This window comes from Cyclopterus lumpus, chromosome 5, assembly GCF_009769545.1.
Source record: "Cyclopterus lumpus isolate fCycLum1 chromosome 5, fCycLum1.pri, whole genome shotgun sequence".
Taxonomy (NCBI): Eukaryota; Metazoa; Chordata; class Actinopteri; order Perciformes; family Cyclopteridae; genus Cyclopterus; species Cyclopterus lumpus.
In genome coordinates, this window is record NC_046970.1 from 22,295,722 (window position 1) to 22,320,475 (window position 24,754).

General features: G+C 47.0%; 1 protein-coding gene across 1 annotated transcript; it reads right to left on the minus strand.

Moving 5' to 3' along the window:
* Positions 1 to 312: 312 nt before the first annotated feature.
* LOC117731105 (plexin-A2-like) lies at positions 313 to 24,472 on the minus strand. Its single transcript, XM_034533258.1, has 23 exons — positions 24,233 to 24,472; positions 23,465 to 23,576; positions 22,511 to 22,710; positions 20,012 to 20,163; positions 18,824 to 18,941; positions 18,201 to 18,337; positions 17,447 to 17,614; positions 15,520 to 15,613; positions 12,791 to 13,030; positions 12,052 to 12,195; positions 11,411 to 11,645; positions 10,815 to 10,957; positions 9,526 to 9,794; positions 8,011 to 8,077; positions 7,470 to 7,616; positions 6,623 to 6,782; positions 5,743 to 5,846; positions 4,224 to 4,320; positions 3,495 to 3,694; positions 3,204 to 3,373; positions 2,703 to 2,915; positions 1,775 to 1,925; positions 313 to 988 (listed from the first exon to the last, which is right to left on the minus strand). The coding sequence occupies exons 1-23, from the start codon at positions 24,470 to 24,472 to the stop codon at positions 893 to 895; spliced, it is 3,657 nt and encodes a 1,218-aa protein (XP_034389149.1). The 3' UTR covers positions 313 to 892.
* Positions 24,473 to 24,754: the final 282 nt, after the last annotated feature.

Genomic DNA, 24,754 nt, shown 5'->3' on the forward strand with positions numbered 1-24,754 from the left:
CAGAAAAATCTTCTTTTAAACAAAATAATAACTGGGTAGCTTCAAGTGGGAATGAAAAGTAATGATGCCAGAGTCTTTAGTGTTCTCGCTCTCTTTTTTTAAATTGTTTTAAGCCTTTTAAAAGGCAATAGAAAAAGGCTTAACGAGACACGGTTCCACGTATCGGCTCCAAATGGCGACGTCACTCCGTGATATGTAAGTGCGAGTGAGTGTCCGTCATCTTCATCTTTGACATGAGGCAAAGTACTTTTTTTTTTTTTTTTTTTTTTTTCTTGGGAGTTTCGCCTCACCGCATCGCGCCGTCCCATTTTAAAGTCGGCTGCAGTCTTTTGTCGAACTCCTCCGGTGGCTTTTCACGTCGAGTCATTCTTTATTTAAGTGCGGTTCTCCTCAGAGCTCCAGTTATGCTACACGCAGACGCGCCGTGAGACCAACTGGTACCCGGCGGAAAAAAAAAGAATTGGCTCCAAATCCTCTTAGTCTCTCTATCTTTATAGGAACGTTTCACACGTTTTTGTTTTTTTTGCCGGTTGGGAGTTTCTTCTGAAAAAAAAAAAGCCCAAACCAGAACGTGCTTTAGGACGATCCGTGTGCTGCGGTTTGTGTATGTACATTAGTGTGCGTGTGTTTACGCACTGTGTGGGAATCTCTTTGTGGATGTATTGTCAGTCTGTTTATACAGTAGGTCCATTAAGTCGGCGGTGTCCCTGTGGACAGCTGTGCCTGTATGTGTGCACATAATGTGTGTGTGTGTGCGTTCACGTGGATATGCGTGCCACGCGTGTAGCCGATGGGTTCATAACACATCTGTTATAGTACGTTACAGTGTGTGTGTAAGGTTTGTTTGTGTATGCGTGTAGTGTGTGTGTGTGTGTGTGTGTGTTTGTGTGCCTCAGCTCTCTATAGACATGGCTGAGATGATCTGCTCCATTTTATATGCCAACTTCTGCTTCTGGGCCTGTTCATCCTGCTCCAGTGCCTCGATGATCTAAAACACACACACAGAAACACACACACACACACACACACACACACAAGGGCACACACTGTAAACCCAGGACACATGGCTTATGGTTGGTCAGCTATAGGAAACGTATTCACATCCCCAAATGCAGATCTGCAGCTTATCTCCATCAGGTATTTCTATGTTGATGATTATACATTATGCATTTCATTTAGTTTTTATCCAAAGCGACTCACAGTCATACGCCGTTGACACGGCTACGGGGAGCAGTTTGGGGTGAAGTGTCTTGCTCAAGAACGCATCGACATGATTAAATATATTGTGTGTTTTACTGCATTTGCTTAAAGGGGACATATCGTGCAAATGTTTTTTAGGATCATACTTGTATTTTGGATTTCTAGAACAAGTTTACATGCTTCAATGTTCAAAAAACACTTCTGTCTGAATAAACCTGTATTCTGAAAAGTTCTGTTTGTGTCCACGTGATTCATTCAAGACTAATAATTTGCTCTTCTTAAAGCTCCGCCTCCACCCGCTCCTTGGGGATTTCTCTGGCTCGTGCGATTGAGTGAGTACCGACCTCCTCACCAGACAGCTTGACAGATTATATTCCTTATAGACTTTGAGCTGATTGCACCTTTTCTAGTTCCCTGTGGATCCACCTCTATGCGTGATGCCTCTTACTGTACGCGTAGTCATGTTATCCTTTCTTAATATAAAAGTAGTTGCTTTTAATATAAAAAAAAAAAGAAAGAAGCTATAGCTTCGGTCGGCTGACCACAGCAGCAGGACCTCCCCCCGGAACCTCACCTCTTGGCTGTACTTGCTGACGTAGGCGTAGATCTCATGGAGGGCGCTGAGCATGTTGAACTCACTGGAGTGAAGGCGGGCCTGTTCAGCCAGATAGGCATTCATATCCTGATCACTGATGGCAGGCAGGCGGTTGATGTCAGCGTAATACCTGTGAGGACACACACACACACACTCTCTCCGTCAGAGTCGAGGGCGCACAGTCATGCATACCAGAGCTTTCCTCCTCACCTGTGTTGTTGTAAAGAGTCAGAGAACATCCATTGTGAAAGGAGCCAGTAAATCGGAGGCGTGACTTCAGAACACACCAGCACACAAGTTTCTTCTAAACAAATGATCGTACGTGTGAAGACTGTCACTTGATTACGCTTTAATTCTGTTACCTTCCGACCCTATTAGAGCTGCGTGCATTGATCGTGCCACAGTTTCTCCTTCGTCAACTCCCATTCATACGCGAAAGGATTCTGCCACGAATGCATAGCAGGGAGATCCATAACCAAGGCGCTCCTGATTGGTCCCGGCATCAAGCACGGACGAGGAGGAGGAGGGATGGGGGAGGGAGGGAGGGGGGACCCGTAGAGGAAATGTGCGATACGGGAAAAACGCGAAAAGATTGCGTCGAATTTGAGAAGAAAAACAACTTTTCTGATGATGGTAAAACGAGAGAAGATGAATTCATCCGTCAGTTCTGACAAAACCTGCGATACAAATAGCGACCGGTGTTGTTATAGCACCGAATACAACATGGTGGATCGCACCAGAGCACATCGATATCCAATAATTACAAGGCTCTTCTTAAAAAACGATGCCTTAAGCCAACGATAACAATAACCTCCAGTATAACAAACCTAATCCCACCTAAAACATCGGCCCCTGATTCGTCACCGATGACGACCAAAGACACACGCACACACACACATGAACTCACCTCTCCACCCAGCTCTTGTAATGCGGTATGTCCTTGGCGTAGAGTAGTTTGGTGGAGGGCGAGTCTTTTCCCAGGCGGTGCTCCGAAGTGGAGCAGGAGTCCATGAAGGTCTGGGCCACCACAGACAGACAGGCGTCCGTGATGCTGCTTTTATGGATGTCGAACACAAACTGGGGATTCTTGATCACATTTACCCAGAAGCGCAGGGGCAGGCTGCAGATCAAGAAAAAGAAAAGATTTTTAGACTCGTATGCAAAATAGCATAATTTCTTCCAAGTTTTTTCCCCCAGTCCGATCCCGTAATGACTTTTCAAAATGGACTTATTCATGTCATTCTAGTTATGTGAAGAAGATGCAGATGGAGTTTAGAAGACCACGTAGCTAAGAGCTTTAGACTCCAGAGTTCACGATCAGTGCAGGAGAATGATAATGAAGAAGTTCTTTTAAAGGGCAGCGACGGCAAAAAGGTTCTCTACGTGTCTCTCTCTCTCTCTCGCTCACCAGTTGCTCTTCCAGGTGTGACGCACGTCCGTGTCGTGGATGCCGTGCTTGTCGGCCTGCTCGTCCAGGAAGTCGAACATGTACTTGATTGCGAGCGGCAGGGCGGTGCCCCGGCACACGGTGCTGAACAGGGTCTCGAACAGGTCGTCCACAAACTTCTGCAGCGTGCCCTGAAGAAAAACAATACGACGATTAAAATACACAAAAGTGCACTTTGAGTGAACGAATGGCGTCTTTTTTTTTTTCTTTTTTTTTCAGGACGAAAATGCGTGATGCGTTGTTGTTTCGCACCTTCGTGGCCAGCAGCCTCGTCAGGTAGATCTCGGAGACCATCTTGCTGCCGCGCTCGCCCTCCTTCTGGTCCCCGTGGTCGTGGTTCTTGACTAAGTGCCACACTTTGACGCCGCTCTCCAGGTCGGGGGTCAGCATGGGCACGCGGGAGTGGGGGCTGTCCGGGCTGGTGGGCGTGGAGCGGAAGGGAACGTCCACGCCTAGACGGCCCGAAAGGCACAGTCATAAGAACCTTTTTTTTTTAAAACGCTTTGTTTGTGGAACAAATCTCATCTGATAACCAGACAGACAGCGGATTCAAAGTCACATTTGTCTCTCAGATCTGAATTTAATGAAGACTTGGCTCTTTGTAATGTACTTCTGTTGGATGTGTGTGTGTTGCTGACATTATTTCATCGGTTGTCATGGTAATAACACAGACGTTCATTAAAGGCACGTTTTCTCTCTCGGCTCCGGTCCTCACTTTTTGTCATCCTGCTTGAAACCTAATATGAAAGATCAGCGTGAGCTGTATTTTAAAAGATGTCATTCGAATCATTATTTTCACATTGTCAACATTCTGAAGCGTTGAGAGGAATATTTTCTAAACTCTGATTGCGTCTCTTTTGTTTAACGTGTCCGCTCAACAGCGTCTTGCTCAATGACTGCTGAGTGACGGCAACAGATGGCGCGACGCCGCACGCGAGCTGGATGAATATTAAGTATTTGCGTTTCTTAAACAGTACTGACCGTATCGGCTGATGCTGCGTGGGAAGCTGGCTGAGCAGGGAATATTGAAGGAGGACATCTGCTTGGGCACCAAGGCCACCACGCAGCGCTCCGACACCTGGAAGACAAAAGGTGAAGCCCGTCGATTCATCTTCGGTGCAGCTTTACATCAAAAGTACATCGTGGCTGGAATTCATAAAGTAGCATGTGAATACAAATCAAGGACCAGGGATTTATTATATATATTTTTGTAATGGTCTTTGAAGGGCAGTTGATTCAAAAGACTTCGTAATAAACTTCTGAAGCTCTCCCTCCCCCCATCATCCGCTAGGCAGGAATACAGATGACCGAGCATTGATCACGACAGCTTCAGCTTCAGGGAGCAAACCGATCCATATCTACTTCATATCAAACTTTACACTTGATTTCGAGGGAGAAGATTTTATCACTAAAAAGGCAATCCTCCCTCACTCGAAATTTATGTATATCTAAATATTTAACGTGGTTTCAAACGCATCGTGAACCGCGTTTTTTTGCGTCCGAATGGCCAAGAAAGAGGCTCGGTCGGACTCGTCCTCGCCGTGGCTCCAGGTGGATTCTTGTCTACTGGAGACGAATGCGAAGGTCGTCCGCGGCTCCCGAACAGACGTCACGCCGCTTGCTCTGCACCGTCTCCAAATGTGGCTCATACAAATCCAGCTTAGCAAACCGAAACAAACATTTCCACACCTGGCAGAGAGATTTAGAACGAGGAGAGAGAAATCCTCGACGGATAAGAGCGGAGAACATGCGTCGTTTTGTCAAAACACGCTTTTACAGCACAAAAAAATGCAGATTTCCCCTTTTTGTCTTTTATTTTCCCTCCTTTGTTCAAACAAAAGTGTGTGTGTGTGTGTGTGTGTGTGTGTGTGTGTGTGTGTGTGTGTGAGTCAAGACAAAGATTTGACTGACAAAGGGAACAGGATGACTCATCTGAGGTTGGTGACCCGTGTAGTCGTATTTATGAGCTGGAGAAAAAAAAAAAAAAAAAGATGTTGTAATAGACACAAGGCGAGTGCATGTTCGGTTGACTAAGCGTGCTTGTGACCCCGGGGGTTGGGAAACCGTTGGCAGGGGGGGGGGGGGGGGGGGGGGTGAGGTGAGAGATATGAATATTAATGCGCAACGCTCTGCCCTTCATCAACAATATCTGCCGTGAGTCCGTTGAGAAAGAAGAAGTTAAAGAAGATTCAAGGTTTTTAGAAGAGTATTTTGTGCTGGAATTATTCATTTGCAACTATCTTATTAATTTGTTCACGCTTCTCAAACTAAGATGCCGAGCATTTATCCCAACTTAATATTTAAGAGAAATGGTCCGCTTTCCTGTTTTGTTGAATATCTTTGGATTCTGGACCGTTGGTTCTGGCATATTTTTTTTTTTTGTTTCTTGTTATTTTGCACTTTTTCTGACAAAACATGTAATCTATTAATAAAGGAGACACTTCCATGATGATAAACGTAATGGCCGGATGCAGTCCGAGCGTGAATATCAACCACAGACCTGGTAGTGCATGAGTGTGTTGAGCCTCTTCCAGTCGCTCTCTATCTTGGTGGTGATGTCCTCGTCCTGCAGGACCACGCGAGCCGTCCTGCCCTGCCGCCACTCTGAAGGGAAATGCAATCAGTAGTGAGCGCGTGGCATGTGTCATTTTTGGGGGGGGGGGAGGGGGAGGGAGGGGGGTGCCCGCCCGCCCGACCGACAGACAGTTACACATTGCCTAATGTCCGCCATTTGTCTTTGCGCGCCAGGGGAGGTCGTGTCATCCATTCTACTGCGTGAGCTCGAAAAGAAAAAGTCAAATGTCACCCGGACAACTTCCTGTATCCCCCCCCCCAATCAAAGTAATTGCAATAATGCAAACAAAACACAGACGACACAGCGTCTTTTACGGCGATTTAAGCAACAAGGAGAAACCGATCCTCTCCAAATCCCAGAACCTCCGTAACCACAAACCCACGAAAGCGGTATCAGCCACGACCTACCAGGTGTCTTATTTACTCCCTTTGAAGGTGTGTGTGTGTGTGTGTGTGTGTATGTGTGTGTCAGCTGGATTTGTGCCCACTCATTCAGTGTTGGATGACACGTTGTGGGCGTAAGCTTAAGTGTAGGTGAGCTGTCACTGAGGTTTAACGTCAGTGGATCTGGTTCTGGTGGTTTTGGGGAGGATGTTGTCTTCCAGAAACTGATTTTGAGCCCCGTGTTGATGTCATGCGTCTCCCGGGTAAACATCTGTGATTACTCCCCTGACAAGACCACTCTAAGCTGTATCTCCCCTTCCCCACCCCTCCACCATTACCCATACCACATCATGTGTCCTTGGACAATCTCCAGTCTCTATATAAGACAATTAGCGTGATGGAGTACTCGGAAGCGGCCTCACCGAGATCCATGTCCGCAGCCCGCGGTCGCTGTGAGTAGGGCATGTTCTTGTACACGGCATCCAGGATCTTCTCCTTTACCTGGGTAATGGTGTCACAGTTGAGCACCTTGACAGGGATTTCTGGGCTGTTCTCATTGTCTGGGTTCACACAGCTCAGCGTCTGGGGATCCAGGATAGAGAGAGAGAGAGAGAGAGAGAGAGAGAGAGAGGAGGAGGGCGTAAGAGAAAGAGAGAGAAAGGTGTTGCTTGCTAGGAAAGTCCTCTCATTACGAGCTCCGTCACCAAGCCGCCCTGGTGGAGACGATCTGGGCCAGAAATGTAATTTCACACCTCCAGGATGGGGCCCCGCGCAGCTCCTCAGCGGGGGGCATTAAACGCGTAATGAGACTCAGCCTCAGACTCTCCGACATGGATATCAGAGAGGTGTCATCCTGTCGCTGGCTGGCTCTGCTGGTGAGATAAAAGCCTGAAGGGGGGGGGGAACTTATTACGACGGGGCCGGAGGAGGAACCCACGCCGCCTCGACTTTTAACGGGGAGGTGAAAGTGAGCGGCTCGTTGTGAGCACATGGGGGAGGGAAAGGGGGGGTTAGCCACCAGTCAGAGCTTTGTGGACTTCTTCATTATTTCAGTTAAAACGTATATATATATATATATGTATCTTCGTTATGTGTCTCTCTCTCTCTCTCTCTCTCCCCACCCTGTGGTCATGTTATCGAAACACTCGAAAGCATTCATGAAATCCCCGCCACGTCGCCGTGGATCCGTCGATGCCTCTGCGCAGGAAATGGATACAAACAGACGTTAGTTGTTTTTTTATTTTTTTTAGCGATGTCTCAGTGACTCACCAGCGTCTTGTACTCAATCTGCTGTCGGATGAGCTTGTCCTCGCTCAGGGAATAGCGCGCCTCTCCGGTGATGGAGTCGATGGGTCCCTTCTCCATTTGCTGTTTGATGGCACAGAACAGCATGAAGAGAGGCTCGCCGGCGCACTCCTTGTTTTTTGTTTTGGAAGAGAAGCCGGGGATTAGAGTGAAAGGTGGGAGAGAGAGAGAAAGGGGGGGGGGACGACAAATAAGACACTGGAAGAGGAGCGACGGCGCCGGGGAGAAGCGATCTGTATTCATTAGCTCAGAGGATGAGGCTCAGTCACTCAAACCTAATGAAAACACGGCGCTTTCTCTTTTTTTTTTGTGGGTGACTTGCAAAGCTTGAGATACGCTTGACCCCAACGGGTGACGACAACAACAACAACAACACACGCGGCGTTCAAAAATGCTCGTGATTTTTAAAAGGAGCATCAGTCACAGGATATCACGCTGACACCTGTAGCGATAAGGTGCGATTTCACTCTCCCTTTTTTTTTTTCTTCTTCTTTTCTTCTCTTACCTTGAGAAATTTGTGTAGCAAGAAGGCGAACCAATTTGTCAGCATCTTCTCCGCCACCGACTCCGTTCTGCGAAAGACGAGAAAGAGTTTTGTTTAGCGAGAGGCGTCTCGCCGAGAAAAGAAGAGACATTGTTGCAAAGGGAGGGGGGGGGGGGGCATGACATGACATGGAGAGTTTACGCTCTGTCTCAAAGGACATACAGACACACACACACACACACACTCTCTCTCTCTGATATACTGTAAGTAAAGTGCGCTGCTTGTGCCATATTTGGGTCATGACATAATTGTGCAGACTCAACATTGGATTGTCCACTTCAAGTCCCTTCCCTCTTGTCTCTAGACGGGAGAGATTTCACGATCCACTGCCGTAAGTCCTTTGATTCATGTAGCAGGACCCTTCAAATGGGCCTATAAGCTCTTTTCTAAGTCTGGATCTGATCCAAAGCCGGACAGTCTCACAGTCTCCCTCTCCCTGCTGCCCCCCCCCCCCCCCCCCCCCCCCCCCCCCCCCCTCACCTGTGTGGACTCGACTGTTGACGGCATCCCATTTAATTGTGTGTTGCGAGTGCTTTCCGCAAGAGCAGCATGTTTGGGCAAACAGGTTCTTGTCGTACCAGCTCCCACGCGGACCTCATCCTTATATTTAATGAGTTAGTGTGCTTCCGATTGAGAGAGCACACATTTTTCTTCTTTTTTTTAAGAAAAGGAAGAAGAAGAAGAAAAAAAAACCCTCATGAAACATTCAGTAGGCCTGTCTCGGCGCTGGGAAAACAATGGGCAGATAACCAGAGGTGGGAGGGAGGAGGCGTTAGAAGGGAGGACAGGAGAGCTGACGGGGGGGGGGGTAGGAACGTGAGCTACAGCTGAATGTTTCATGAGCGGCACACAGAAGATAAGTCAGACTGACAACTACTCTGGACTCACTCTTCCCCATTAGGTCTTCCTCCTCTGCCGGTCCCTCCCACTCTCTATCCCATTTACCTGCTCCCGTCTTTCACCTGTGTGCTCGGGCACTCTGTCTCTCAGCTCGGCTGGACCACAAAAAAAAACCACATGACTTGTCAGACTTCTTCCCAATAATGTGCTTTAAATCAGGCTAGAATTGTAGTACAAAATGCCACTTGTTCGTCAAGAGGCGACAGTGAGTCAACTGTGGCGTCCGGTCTGCCCTCGGGCCAGAGGACGCAAAAGGTAGAGCTCTCTCTGCCAGCCTATTACCTGACGCCACGCGTGAAGGTAGTAATAAGATAGCATGTTGTGTTGACTGGCTCTCAGAGTATCAGCGGTTTGGGGGATTATTATTGCGTATCCTTGCCGGGATGTTGGTAGATGGTCTTGTTCAGTAACTGATGACAAATTCAGTACATTTTGATTATGGACCCAGTAGTCGAGGTGAAAATCTGAGCGGAGCAGGTGTTAATATGAATTTTCTCATCAACATGCCTGAACCTGAGCTTCCTGAGTGACATATAACTTAAACTCCTTTTTTTGTTTTTGAATATATATATATACCTGCGGAGGAGCAGTTTGGGGTGGTTCTTGCTCTCCAGGTTCCGCTCTATAAGATCGGAGAGCAGGTGCTTGAGGATGTCCGTGGCGTACTCCAGCCGGCCCTGCAGCGCCGTCATGATGAGCGAGGCGACGTAGCCGCGGTCGCGCATGGAGAAGGAGCGCTGCAGCTCCAGTGTGCGGATGAATGTCAGCAGGAAAACCTTGTTGTTCACCAGCTGAGCGAACTGCTTCAGGGCTTTCTCCACATTCGCCTGTCCGCTCCCCGGCACCTACACGCATCATGCACAAAGCACACACACACACACACACACACACACACACACACACACACACAAAGACACACATGCTCATTAGATAATGCCCACTCGAGGATGAGAAAAGTCAGAATAAAGATGGAGGAACATGCAGACAAAGAGCTATTCAGAGATATTCTCATAAACCATCTCAGGGCACATCTGTCTCCATCGAGAAACTATATTACGCAAGAAATTCATCAATAATATAGACGATGCTGTGATTTTTCCGTAAAGGACGTGTTATTTTGAGGACAAAGTCTTGATTGTTTTAACTGCAATCGGAGAGGCTCTTCAGAAGAGAAGTCTTTTTTAAATCATTGTGACCATAACAAGAGCTTGATTAAACCAACTATAATAACAAAACCGGCCTAATTACGACCCGGAGTACCTGAGGAGTGGTTGTACAACTAATGAAAAAAGGCAAAATGGTTCATCATCAGAGTTTCTTGGAAATGAATTGTCGAGCGCTACATGATTAAACCCCTCGAGATCGAGACCGTAATAAGAACAATCTCGGCCTTGTCGAAGAACATTTAAAAAAAAAAAGAAAACGATGAAAAGATGAGAACATAAGACCAAAATCAGGCATCAAAACCAATGCCGGTACAAAGAAGGCGATAACAGCTTAAATGTGAGAACGCTGCTCGGGGGAATTTCTTTCTTTGACCTTTTGTACTACAACTAGCTTATTGAACCACTTTGAACTATTCTGGAGTTTTCTGATGACGAAAACAATCCTTGTGATATCAGATGTGGACAAATAATAAAGAAAAGTTTCCCTCAAAATAGACACATGACTCAAAAATAGACACACTCCTCCGAGGCTCTTCCAGCCGGTGTGGACCCCATTAAACAAACAGACCTCAGACGACAGTGAGTCCACTGACATTTGCTCACTCGCTCTGCCAAACGAGCCCAAAAAAAAAAAAATCAATCTAGTTTGGAGTACGCTGGAGCCTTAAGGTCAAGGTGTCGGAGGAACTGTATGCTCACCTCCAGCTCTCTGAGCACCGGGTGATCGTCGATGCCGGGGAAGAGGACCCTCATGGCGTAAGTGCGATAGTCCAGGTAGGGGATGCCAGCCCGGTCCAGATCGCTCGTTAACTCGTTGATGTCCGTCTGCAGCTCTGCGAAGGCTGCATGTGGGGGGGGGGGGGGGGGAAGAGGTGCGCGTTAAAAAAATGTTTGCAGCGTCACATAGTTGTGATGTGTTTGGGAAGCATTGCAGTTAGTGTACCACGACATTTAAAAGCAACATTTTGACGACATTTTTATTGTACACCTTCAATATTCAACATTTCTTTTTGTTAAAGCATCTGAAAAAATGTCTGTGTGTGTGTATGGGGGGTCACTAGCCCCACCTCCCACCCCTCTACATCTGGGGCCTACGCTTGGACCACACACCCATCTTCACACCTGGGACTGTATCATGTAAATCTAATCAAAGTCCTCCAAACCGCTTCGAGTAGTTCAGTAGCAGTAGTTTGTCAACCCCCCCCCCCCCCCCCCCCCCCCCCCAATGCAACCACACATTTTGGGCAGCGTGGACCTTTTTTAATCCCTTTTTTCCCCCAGTCGGTCTCGCTCACCTTCCTTGCACTCCAGAGCCACTCGGGACTCCAGGTTGTCCATCTGCATCTGCAGGCGCTTCAGGGTGAGGTCGTTCTCGTGGGACTTCCGTCGGTAGGCCAGCAGGACGATGACGACGATGACGAGGAGCAGCCCCCCTCCGGCCGTGATGCTGAAGATGGCGGGAAGGGTGAGCAGGCTGTCCGACCGGATGTGAACCTCTCCCGGAGAGATGTGGAGTCCTCCTACTTGGACCTGCAGAATAATAATAATCAGAATCAGAATAATAATAATGCTGACGCAATCTTCGAAAACGGTCTTAAAATTGCCTTCAAATAACAAAGAAAATCACGGATAAAGAAAGGACTGCTGCTCAAGTATTAAATTGGCAAATACAATGGACCGTTTTCCTGCCTTTTTGAAGAAAAGTTATTTTCTTTCTCCAGCTCTCTGCCTCATTGTTTGCGAGCGTGCCTGTCAATAATTCGAGAGAGCAATGTGCGGTAAGACCAGCGAGTGACAGACAACGACAGGAAGCCAGCGAGTGGCCCGAAAAGCCCCGCCGGTGACACACAGACGTTAGCACCGACCGACCGACGCGGCGGTGACCCCCGGACGCATGCGGACGGACAACCGGAGACGGGGCGAGAGAAAGACTGACCAGGACTTTGTGCTGCCCGGTGAGGTTCGGAGGCTCGCAGAGCAGCTGGGTGTCGGACACGGTGAGGGAACAGGGCGTCTCTCCGATCAGCACCGTGTAGTTCAGCCGGGCTCCGCCGGACGCCGACGGCACGAGGTTGCGTCCCTGCAACACAGATGCAGAACGTACGAATATGTCAAACGTAAAAACGGTTATAATAATGCATTGGGATCCCAAAGAAAAAGGGCGTGATGTTGTTGTAGCATTATTTCTTGCCGATTATGTTTTTTTTCATTTTAAACTCAATTGATTATTGCCGTGCGATATCGAGGCATTATGATTACTGTAATCAACCCTCTAGGAGAGACAGACAGACAGTTTTTTTTTCAGTTTAGCTGAATTATTTCCCCTAAACAACGGCAGATATGAAGCAAATCTGATCCAATGGTCCTCTGCGGCGAACAGAGGTAAAGCTGTGCAAGTCTACATGGTGTAAAAGAGGGAAATGTGAGTCCAGCGTGTTGAGGAAAAGCATTTAAATACATTCAATAAATGTACGTTTGGAAATATTATGTGTAGCAGATTACGCGATCATATAGAGGAAGTGAAGGAACGGCAGTGAGGGCGGGGTATAGATAGCATCGGGCTGAAGGGGTTTTCACACCACCTCCCTTTCAGCCCTCTGGGTTGACGGAACCAAAAGCTATTGCATTGGGACCCCCCCCCCCAAAAAAAATGTGCATAGCAGGTTCTGACGTACTTTGAGTATGATTGGAGCTCCGGGTTTCTGCTCCAGAACCCCGGTGAGACTGAGGGGCTCCAGGTACGGGTTGGGGTAGTACACGAAGCTGGTGTTGCCGTAGGTGAGCAGCGCGTGGACGTTGTTGAAGACGAAGCCGAACTCGTCCGCGTGCTTGATGGTCTCCTGGTCGGCGGTGGGCTCGGCCTTCAGAGACGGGGCGAAGCAGCTGATGGTGGTTGTGTTGAGCACTTTGCACACCTGGAGAGGAAACCACGCAGTCGAGTGTGAGACGCGCGTCAACGGCTTATTAATTGCATATATTATTGAAAGACATAAATGATGAATCTGCTCTCGGGTTAATTCTGGGAAATGTCTTTTAATAACAGAGATCCTAAAAAAGAAAACACTCTACCAATTGTTAATTTCCCTTTTTATGTGAATAGTTTCATAATAAGGCAATATGTACATTGTCCTTTCTGTGAATCTAGAAACCACATTTGCTTAATGGATCTGAGCAGATGCCTCATTTCATGCCCATATGCGGTGGAATTACTTCATCCAGATGCTGTGAATCTATATGGAGCCTTTTAATCATATTCCACTTGTGTATGAACATAAACATACCGACGACCTCTGTGGCGTTAACCCAAACGACCTTCAACCTGTTGCGGTATTCCCTGTGTATTTACCTCTTGTCCACATGTTCACCTGTCTGCTCTCTTGTGTGTTTGACCTTCTGTCTGTAAATGTATGACATCTGCTTAGCGACGCCAATAGTGCTGCAGTGCTATTGTAGCAGCAGCTACTTGGTAGCATTGCACTTGTTCCCTCCAATGGGATCCCCCCCCCCCCCTCTAATTTGGATTATTGCATTAAATATAGTCTGTGACAGAAGGTTATGATAATTACACGTTTTTTGTTCAGCAAGATCATTTTCACAAATTAACACCACTTTTCTTTTTTTTGAGCGTGGCAAGCGGCAGAAGTACAAAGCTAACGTTGGGCGACAACTGAACGAGGCCGCGAAGGTCGTCTAGCACTTTGTTTACTAATGTATTTTTTAATGTTGAGGAACAAAACTTTAAAATCACTAAAGCTCAAAAGACCTAAATTCAGCCATCAAGCCATAAACTCATTTAAAAAAAAAACATTAACTTCAAGAAGTGCCAAACATGCTGACTCATTCCAGGGTTTTCGGACTCATTCCTGGAAGCAGTCTCCAGTACTGACACTAAAAGCATCCCAGAGACCTTTTTCCTTCATATCTACCAGAAAATGTACTTAATATAAAGCCAATAACTCGCTCCCTTGGTGAGGTTAATATCAAATTCCTAAAACGGGTCTTTTCAATGCTAACATAAGCGATTCTTAAAAACCCTCCCCTGAACGGAGCAGATACGTTGAATTCCCCCACACCTCGGGCGCCTTTTTTAAGCTTCAGTTTGTATCTAAGGTTTCACAGAGAGTTGCCTCGAGTCAATTAACTGCTTTTGTGATTCCAAACATTTTCTTAAAGCAACTCCACTGACGTTTTCGAGATATGTGCGATTGAAGAGACTGGCTCACATTACATTTACCAAACGACCCTCCTTTTAGCAGCTGAAGCGGGTCAAAGTTCATCTTTAATCCCTTTAGATCTCGCTGCTGCCGGTGACACTGTAAAACATGCAGTTTTAATTGACTGGCTCAAATTCTGGGCTGGCATCATTAACGCAACATTTAATTAGCTAAGGGCGAAACCGCATCACACACACACGACACTGTCACACGACAGATGACATCAACTGTCATCGAGGTTTGTTCTTCCACAGGCTTATATATATATATATATATATATATGAACACATTTATTGATCTAGACAAAGCCATTACCACCTTTGTATCATATTTACCTCATCTCTTTGTTGTTTATTTCACTATCAATAAACTATGTCTTTTAAAATGTCTGCAGAAGCAAACATGCTCATCATTCTAGGCCATTCTGGCATCTCCTCAGCGGTTACTTGTTTAGAATTGATTTTTTTTAAAACAAACTATATATGGATCGCCCTTTAAGGTCGAGCCGAAAGTTCCCCACAGAAGTCTCAAATCTTCGGGCAATTCCCCCGACCCGGTCCACGGTGGAAAAATACCGGGCTAAAGGTGACTGGACCGATGCCACCGGAGGGCCCCGACACTTTGGAACGATCAATCACTTTGAAGCGAAACGCTCAGACGAGCAGCATCAGCACCATAAATCACCTCCCAAACCTGAGTTGTGTCAGTCTTTTTGAAATCTCACTCTGGAGTCTGTATGTCACCTCTGTCTGACCCCTTTGTCTGTGTATGGCTTCCCTTTTGACCTTCACAGTAACGCTGACATTTTACAAACTACGCCCTATTAGATTTCCAGCTCTTGTTGGACAACTCGCGCTCTCTCTCTCTCTCTCTCTCTCTCTCTCTCTCTCTCTCTCTGGGGTGCAGAGACTGGTTTTTTTTTTTTCTGCCTCACACTTCACAGTTCTGTAGGAAAGTAATAGCTCATACTCAAAACTAAATCCTGTCGCCCTGAAAACGTGCAAAAAACGCTTTGTGACCAACACCGTGTGACCAACGCTTCACGGAGACGTCGCCGCGCTCTATCGCGCCCGTAGCAAACTGTCAATCCAAAGAACAACTTCACGGCTAAAACATTCCCATCAGCTTTGAAGTAAAGCAAACGGCAATAAAGGCTGAGCGCGGTGTATTGGCAGTTGTCACACACTCACGTTGACGGATTCATGGCCGCCGTATTTGACTCTGACGCGCGGCTCCTGAACCACGTCCAGGTTGGTCCCCGTCACCGTCAGCGTGGTGTGTCCGCTGTTGGCAGGGAAGGAGCAAGTTGTTTTGTTTCATTAGTACCCAGAACTATTGATCAAAAAAACACACGTACGCATGCACATACGAGGCTCCAGGTAGCCTATATATAAATATATATATATATATATATATATATATATATATATATATATATATAGCTGCAAGGATTTAATTAGTGATACGGCCGAGAGTGAGAGAGAGCAGTCTTTTTAAACTTGCAAACCCCACGTTTTCCCGGAGCAACTGCATTAATGCAGGTTTGAGGAGGTATCACTGGCACGGGGAGGTGGGAGGTGGGGGGGGGGGGAAGCTCGCTCTTTGTTATTGGGCAGGAGAGCCAGATCAAACGGCGAAAAAACCAGCTGGCTGCTATTTTATATTCATCCATGACTCTGGGTGCTGGCGTGGCATGAATACGGCTGCCTGCTTGTTTACATATCTGCTCTAGATGTGATTAAAATAAACAACACGCTCTCATCTCTGTGTAACCTGTGCTGCAGTGTGTGTGTGTGTGTGTGAGAGCTCAGAAACCCCAAAGTATGGAAGCTGGAAACTAAAGAAGGAGAGACAAAGAGAATGAGGGTGGGGGGGGGGGGGTTACATGAGAGAAGTGCTGGGGGAAAAAATGGCGTAACAAAAAAGAAAAGAAGAAGAAGAAACTGGCCACTCTTGTCAGCCCGACGGAGTGCCAATCCTTCTCTTCTCCCACTTCAAAGGGTACCTAAGCTTGTAGGGCCACATAGTGGGACTGCACATTCATGAAGGGGGGGGGGGGGGCTCTCGGTTGCAGCTCCACAAAGCTCCTCCTGTCACTCGGCCGGGGGCCAAGGGGTGTCTCTCTGAAGTCTAATCTGCAGGGACGTAGCGGCGGGTAATCCCACCCGCAACCAAATTAGTCCAGGTGACGCACCTTTTCAGCTGGAAATGTGCAGCACATTCACTCGTCGCCATTTTCCGCGGGCATCGCGACTCATATTCATTTGCTCGTTAATATTTCAGTTAATATTTCAGTGAAAAATGTCGGTTTCCAACGAAGATCCGTTTTCCGTTTGTTTGGATTTTTTTTTTTCCGGCGACCTCGCCAACCAACAACCTTGATATAACTGACAACCACAGGCGCCTCAATTCCCTGTGATCCTGCCCAACTCGCAGATTGCCTGGCACGGCTGTAATCTGCACTGGGCAGGCCACCGCATGGAGGGAAGATGGGTTTTATTTATAACATTTGATTTCCGGTTTGGGAAAAAAATGACCGCGTGATAAAAGGAAGATGAGGTAGACGGATAAGAGAAGTCCTTGGCTTCGCATCGCTCGCCCCGACATGTACTGTTGCCCGTGTGCGTCGTCGCCCTTCTTTTGCAGACTTGTGCCCCACCGGGGATGGAGTTGGGATTTTAATGACGGCACGAAAACAATAAAGAAATTTAAAGACGATCGCAACGTGAGCGCAATGAGAGTCCCGTATAATTCGACGGCAAATGCATTGTGAAGAGCAGCCTCGCGCTCGGCTTCACACCTACTCGCGGTCTCGACGAGGGGAGGGGAGGGGAGGGGGAGGAGGGGGGCCCCGGGCTCATCAAATATGCAGCAAGCGAGCTGCAATTTGCGAGAGGAGATCACTTCCTCTCGCATTACTTATCACACCTTTCCTCTAATTTAAAGTAACCACGCGCACTTGAGACCCACGAGCGTGCGAGAGCTCCGCGAATTTATCCGCACGCCGTAAAGTTTTGCATGCGCGAAGGGGGGGGGGGGGACGCAATCACAATAACAATAACAAAACATGAACACAGAAAGGTGTGTGTGTGTGTGTGTGTGTGTGTGTGTGTTTACCTGGTGATGCTCCACAGGGGTTCAATGCGCTGCACTGTGGGGTCTTCTATGTACTCGAAGGCCAGACTCCCGTGTACTTCGGCCCGGTCGACGCTCAGACTGACTTGCACCGGTCCGGCTCTCGTCACAGACGGTGCCGAGAAGCACACGATCTCCGACGCGGTCCTCCTGGTGGTGAGCGGCGTCCCCCCCCCCCACCGAAAAAGACAGCAGGTTTACACGTGCCTTTTTTTTTTTGATTGTGTGACTTTTCCCAGCTCGTTAATGCGGAAAAAGAAAAAAGAAAAAAAATCCCCCGACTTCGCGCAGTTATGAGCCGTGCACATTACCGGCAGGGGAGAAGATTCATTACGGTCCCGTCCCGTCTCGTCCTCGTTACGGACAAATTAGGGATGGAACACTGTAATTAGAAGGTGCTCCAGCTAATGGCTTCCTCGACTCACCCTGCCGACGCTCACCTTGTGTGGCAGTTTGAACTTTTTAAATAGCTCTCTATAAATACGCAGAGAATAAAAAAAAGCTACCTCTGTGGGTTTCATCACCTCCCCACAAATCATTACGACTTTTCATGCAACGCACGAACACTTAATTGCATCTAAAGTGCGCTTCTTTAAATAGAGTGATCCCTTACTGTGTTTCTGGTCGAGATTAGAGAAGGCTTTAGTCTTTGATATTGTCTCACTTTAGCGTCTGTTGGTCTGAAGGAATGTGAGGGCGTAATGCAACACCGGGACGTTGTGTCCTCATCACTCACCTGTACAGCTCACAGGTCTGATTACCAAAGTGCACGTTAGCAGTGCTGCCGGCGCCCAGGTTCTCCCCGACAATGGTGACCTTGGTGCCCCCGGATTCGGGGCCCCTGCCTGGGGTCAGCGCCAGCATCGACGGGGTCTGCGGAGAACCAAAGTTCATTAATGATTCATTCAGCATAGATCAAACACCGAATACAGTGCTTCTTATTAATCTGCTGATTAAACCCCTCTGTGGAACAGAGTTAACAAAAGCTAACATGAAAACTTGAGGTTGACAAATTAGCCTTTTTGAGGGAGAAAAAATGGTTTAATGAAGAATGACGCTATCAAAAGTACTAATAATAGAGTGCTTCTTAAAAAGCAAACAAAAATATTTCTTGGCTTGAGTGCAATAAACACTTTTCTGAAAATAAGGCACATCTCTTGATGTTCTCCTAAAATCTGACTCCATCTTCCTCTCCAGTTAATTATTGCTGAGGCTTTTATAGATGAAATTGTTTAGTTTTTTGAGGCGGGGGTGCTTACACCTGCACGTTCATCCTAATTCATAGCGAGGACTTGACAGTTTTGCCTCAGAACAAATGGAATAACAGTAAAAAAAATGTGTTTTGAGTGCTAGAATCACCACAAAGGAGTAGAGCTGGGAGGACTGGGCGCGGAGTTCGGGTCTGCATTCGCCGACGCACAGCTTCACGGGACCCGGGGCACTTCTTTTAGGAGCCGCGGCCATCTCGCACACAATCCTGTCGACACAAAAGAGACAAAAGAGACAAATGTAGGTGCAAAAAGAAGAAAAAACTGTCACGCAACAGATGCATACAAGTAATAACAAAAGCCGGGCCAACACACACACACACACACACACACACACACACACACACACACACACACACACACACACGGCAGAATCGCTGCACTGTGTCACATGTGTTGCACCGGCCTGTGATTGTGATTGAGGCAGACTTTCATACAAGTTGTGGGTCAATACAGAGGACCATCTTTCTTCCTAATGGGAAAGCTATAACAGCAATATAACTCAACTAATAAACTACACCCCTCCCCATCTTCAGCACGATTGCTACCCACCATTTGCCTCCGGTTGCCGTGACAATGTAAGGGTTTCTTCAATAAATCAGTATTGCCTGTCGGGTCAATAAGATAAAGTGCGCCATGAATAAGTCATTATAGCGACCGACCCCGTGCTGGAATTAATGGTCATATAACAGTCGTAATGCCATGTTTTAAAAGCGCCGTGTGTGAATGGCCCCGCCGAACGCCTCTAGACGGTAAGAGCCGGATTCACAAGACCTATGAATCGTCCTCGCCCGTCCCTTCTATTCATACATCATGGGAGTTTTCCAATTTTCCTCTGGCACGTTCTTTTTCAAGGATATAAATAAAGTCCCTGCAGCCTGAGCCCAATCGCATTACATGGCTGTGAGAGAAACACATGGCTAACATATTGTCCCCCCCCCTCTACAGTCAGCGACATGCAGCGCATTTCAATTACAGTTGCGCCGACAGCCTCATAACGACAGCAACACAAAGACCGTCTCTTCCTTTGACTCCGACTGACTCCCCCCCACACACACACCAGACACACACACACACACACACACACACACACACACACACAATCCTGCAACCTGATGAGGCATCGCTGGGCTCCATCTTATTCACAGCCTGCTTGTGACTGACTGTGATGGGGAGGAAAAAAAAAAAGAAATTTTCCGTGTGTGTGTGTGTTTGCATCTGCGCTGTATGTACAGTATGAATGCATGTGTGTGTGGGGAGGGGAGGGAGTCTCTCTTACTGTTCTGCAGTGATGTATCCTTCCTCCTGTGGGACGCACTGCACACCCGCCACCTCCACGTTGCCCTCCAGCTCAGAGAAGGACAGACCCAGGTTCAGGCCCTGGATGGTGACCAGCGTGCCCCCCTCCAGAGGTCCCGCCACTGGACTCACCTATACGTAGGAAAGAGGAGCACGGACTGTATTTAAGAAGTAGACGCAGTGACGGTGACGTCATTGGCTGTGTCTTTTGCAACCAGAAGTGACATGAGAAGGTGGAGCTAAGTGCGACCGAATGCCGAATAAGAAATGTTTAAGGCGACCAAAACATTTACACTATTTAGTTTCATGAATTGAAAAGCCGTGATAGCAACCTGTCAATCACAAGGTAGCCCCGCCCCAAATGCATACCCTGCTTCATTGTTTATTTTATTCTAAATGGGACCCTAATTCACAAAATGAACATCAGGCTTTATTGAAAAAGACTTGAAACTTGCGATTGGCCAGGAGAAAGAATGCACGTTTAAGACACTTTTCAAATGACACCTCGGATTTTCCCATATTGGAGAAAAATAATAAATAGATGTAATTAGTTACAGTTTTTGTAGAGACTCGCATGGTTTAAAGGGTTCTCCTCAACGCAAGAGGAATATAATCATGGTGAAATTCCAGTTCTGTAAAAGTCCCGGTCAGAAATATGACTGAAGATTCAGTGTATTTCCTCAAAGTATCAACTGTTATCTATACCTTTGAACTAAAAACACTGACCCTTGAAATATATATACTGTATTTATATATATATATATATATATATATATATATATATATATATATATATATGTATATATATATATATATATATGTATATATATATATATATATATATATATATATATATATGTATATATATATATATATATATATATATATATATATATATATATATATATATATATGTATATATATATATATATATATATATATATATATATATATGTATATATATATATATGTATGTGTGTATGTACACCTTCCCAGCAACCACCACAACCTGGACAGTTCTCAGTTAAATTCAACTGGGCTTCCTTTCAGATTCTCAATTATTTAGATTTGTTCAAGAATCCACATAACCTGAATCTCCACAGACACACTTCCCTCCGTGTAATCTCTATGTCAACATAAAGTAGATTTGCCTTAAGTCCCATACTGACAGGGTTTATAAAAAAAATAAATAAAAAAAAAAGCCTTGAAATCCACCATAATTCACAACCAACTTTACTGAATAATGCAGTGAATAACAAAACCCCGAGAAACCCATTGACAAAGTCCCAGCGGGGAAACCTTTAGGACCTTAGCAGAGCGCCCTCCGCTCCGCTCGCAGCTCCTTCAGAAACACTAATAATGTGACGGGGACATCAAAGGCTCGCGGCCCTTTTGAAGTGGAGGAGCGCCGCATCTCCGCGTCTGACCCACTGAGCCTCATTCAGGAGGACGAAACAGGAGTTGGTGACATAAAAGATCCATCACCGCGCTCATAACACGACTCGGCTGTCAAGCACTTACGGTATTCAGCCGGCGTGGAATGAAAAAGCGAGATCGTGTCAGGTAAACAGGCACTTGGATGGGAAATTGGAAGGTGGCCACGCATAGAAGTGTTTGTTGTTGCTATTAATGAAAGGAATATCCAACAAGTTGTCTTTGGCGTGTTTCTGGATGCTTAAGAGGTTTGAATTGGTCTTCCAGTAAGGAACCGCAAATGAAAACCTTTTTATTATCTCCACGGGAAATGCTTACAATGTACACATGCATAGGAACCAAGACTATATTATGGGATTCTGTAGAGCCTTCACTCCCTCATTTCAATCACAAAAACGGTCCCGACACGTTTCTGAACGAATGGCCACAGTGTCGTGATTGCTTTCCACTGATTTGCCGAGTTCAAGATGTCACATTTGTCTTCCTCCCCGAGTTTTTCTGAAGTATTGTATTGCGGCGCTGTTGTTTTTAATTGGCGTGGCGCGTCACCGAAGTCGTCGGAGAGCTGAAGAAAGAGAGTTTGAGACCAGCCAGGCGTCAGTTTCGGAGCTTCATGTCAGCTTGAATTGAAAATGACTGCTGCTGTGCCGCAGCGTGTTAATTGTCATATTCAAAAAGGGTGCATACAGGGCGTTTAAAAAAAAAAAAGCCTTTATTCAAACCATCCTATGCCCGTCGTAGCAGTGGGCGGCTGCAAAGGAACCCGCGGTTCAGTGTCTCGCTCAGGGTCACTCCAGCATGCAGGCGGTAAGGATCGGAGATCGAACCGCCAACGTCGTGTTTAAAGGACGATCCGCGCTACCCACTGAGCCACAGCCACAGTAGCATGAGACCGAGAAGTGTGTACGACACTCCAAAAACCTCAGAAACCACTTATTCCAGGTAACTACTTTGGCTAAAGGAACTCAAATAAATCTGGTGGCTTGATTGACTGAACAAACAAACAAACCAACAAACAAACAAACAAACAAACAAACAAACTGACCTCAGTGATGCGTGGGTTGGTGCACTTGACGTTCCTGGCAGAAAGGTCCAGCCAGCGGCTCGCATAGGGGGAGACGGGAGGACAGTGCTGCCTCATGGTGCACCGGCCCTCGCCGCCGCACCAGCCGCACTGGAACTTCCTGTCCGCCCGCAGACACATGCCGCAGCTGTCCCGCTGGGCGCTGCACTTGTAGAGGTGCACTGTGTGGACGACGCAGAGGACACCCCGGGTCGGTTAAAACAAACAAGGCAATTTTTTTGCGCGCCGATATCGACGTCTTTGAAGAATATCGCCCGCTCTAAATAGCTTATAAATCAAATGCCAGCCATAGAAGAAGCCATAAAAAAGCAGCGGCGGGGAGTCAATGTGAACAATTCGATTCAGTCGAACTGATTCGCGCCTTCTTAAACGGCAGGTATTTTATCATCAATTCTGTAAAGAAAGGAAATAGCTGCCGACAACCACGGAGAGTCAACTTGAGAATTCAAAGTTTGTTTAACTTCCTACCTCCAAGTATTAAGGAAAAAGATGGTGAGGTAATCCAATAAAGCTTTCTTTGAAGCCTGTCTCCTACCTCCTCTCTCCTGTAAGTAGCCTGTATTTATGCCCATATAAAGTAACTTGCCTGCGTAATGAGGAGGCCTGTTAATATTCATGACCATCACTGTGTACATCCTCGGCGACGGGGAATGCATTTAATAAAAACTGACAAACACCTTTTCTTGTATGACGATGGAGCGGAAAGCAAGCACAGCCGCGAGAGCCAAAACTGAGCAAATATGAGGATTTCCCCTCCCCCCCCCGGGACACACGAGTGATTGGCTGCTTTTTAATAACGCTCCCAGCTATTGTGAACTTTCTCTCAAGGCCCTTTGGGGGCCTTGAAGTGCTCTCTATGACCCATCTATCCCCCGTGGAGTGAGTGCTTTACTCTTCTCTGGCCCCGGCACTGACGGATGGCAGAGGCACCTTTAATCTTCTCGGGATTGTCGATGATGAAATTGCCGTTCCATACGATGGAGAGGTCCACCGCCAGGTCACTGATCTTCACCCCCTCGTACAAGTACTGAAAAGCAGAGACAGAGAGTGAGGGCGTTTGCGGTAAGTGGATCCAGAGAGAGAGAGAGAGAGAGAGAGAGAAAGTCAAAGTGAGACAGAGGGTAGAATGAAAAAGAAACAGAGTCGGAGTGGAGGAAAATGAGAGAATGAAAGGGCAGGAGAGGGACGAGGCTTTTAACCATCTGTCATTTCTGCCATGGTTGCCTGCTCCTCTCCTCTTTTGACGTGTCGGGGACGCAAAACCCGGGCCGGGGTGGCCAATCATCCACATCTGAGGGAAATGGCCTTTTCAGTCACTGTCACAGATCGGCACGGTATGCTCTGCATTGGAAATGTAGCCCGTGATTTGCCTTGTGCAACCAAAACCTCCTGTATTCACCCCAAAAACCTGCGACTTTCTGTCGGGAATAACACGTTTTTTGCTCGGTGAACGCCGAAATGTTAGTCAGACCTTGTCTCGCAGCTTGAAATTCAGTGTTTCCATCTTTTTTTCCCCACATTAGCCATACAATATATATTTTTTCACCCTCTCCTACCCCCTCCAAATGCTTTGCCCCCCCTTTTGCGTCGTCACCCTTTCCCTCTCCTCTACACTTTCTCCACGGATGTACCCTATGCACCGCGCCCGCACAGCATCCCACCCGGGAGGGTTTGAGGTCGTACCGAGCTGTTCTGGCACTGCACGCTGGTGCTGTTGAAGCGCAGCGCCGTGACGCGGTGGACGAGGCCCTGGACGTGCACCACGCACTCGTAGCCCCGCTGGCCCGACTGCGGCTGCGGGAGGTTTCGGGCCCTCAGCGTGATGGGTCGGACCTCGCCGGCCGGGAGGAGGATTTCCCCCGAGTGAAGGAGCTGAGGGCAGTCCTGCGAAAACAGCGTGGAAAAAAAAAAAAACCCACACATGATTGCGCCGTATTTATCTTTCTGTCGATGCACGTAATACATGTGGATGTATTGTATAAACATGAAGGACTGCAGGGATTAATGGGGCAAACAAATTGCTAATCCAAATATAATCATCATTCACATGTGCTACATGTTTCACTTTCCTCTCCGGTAAACTATGTAAGGCTATGTATCAATTATGTATTTATCCACAGTTATAATGATGCTATTTTCCTTCTTAGCCCATTTAGCAATGCATAGCCAGCCCAGCAGTGAGACTCTGGGGATAACAATCAGTCA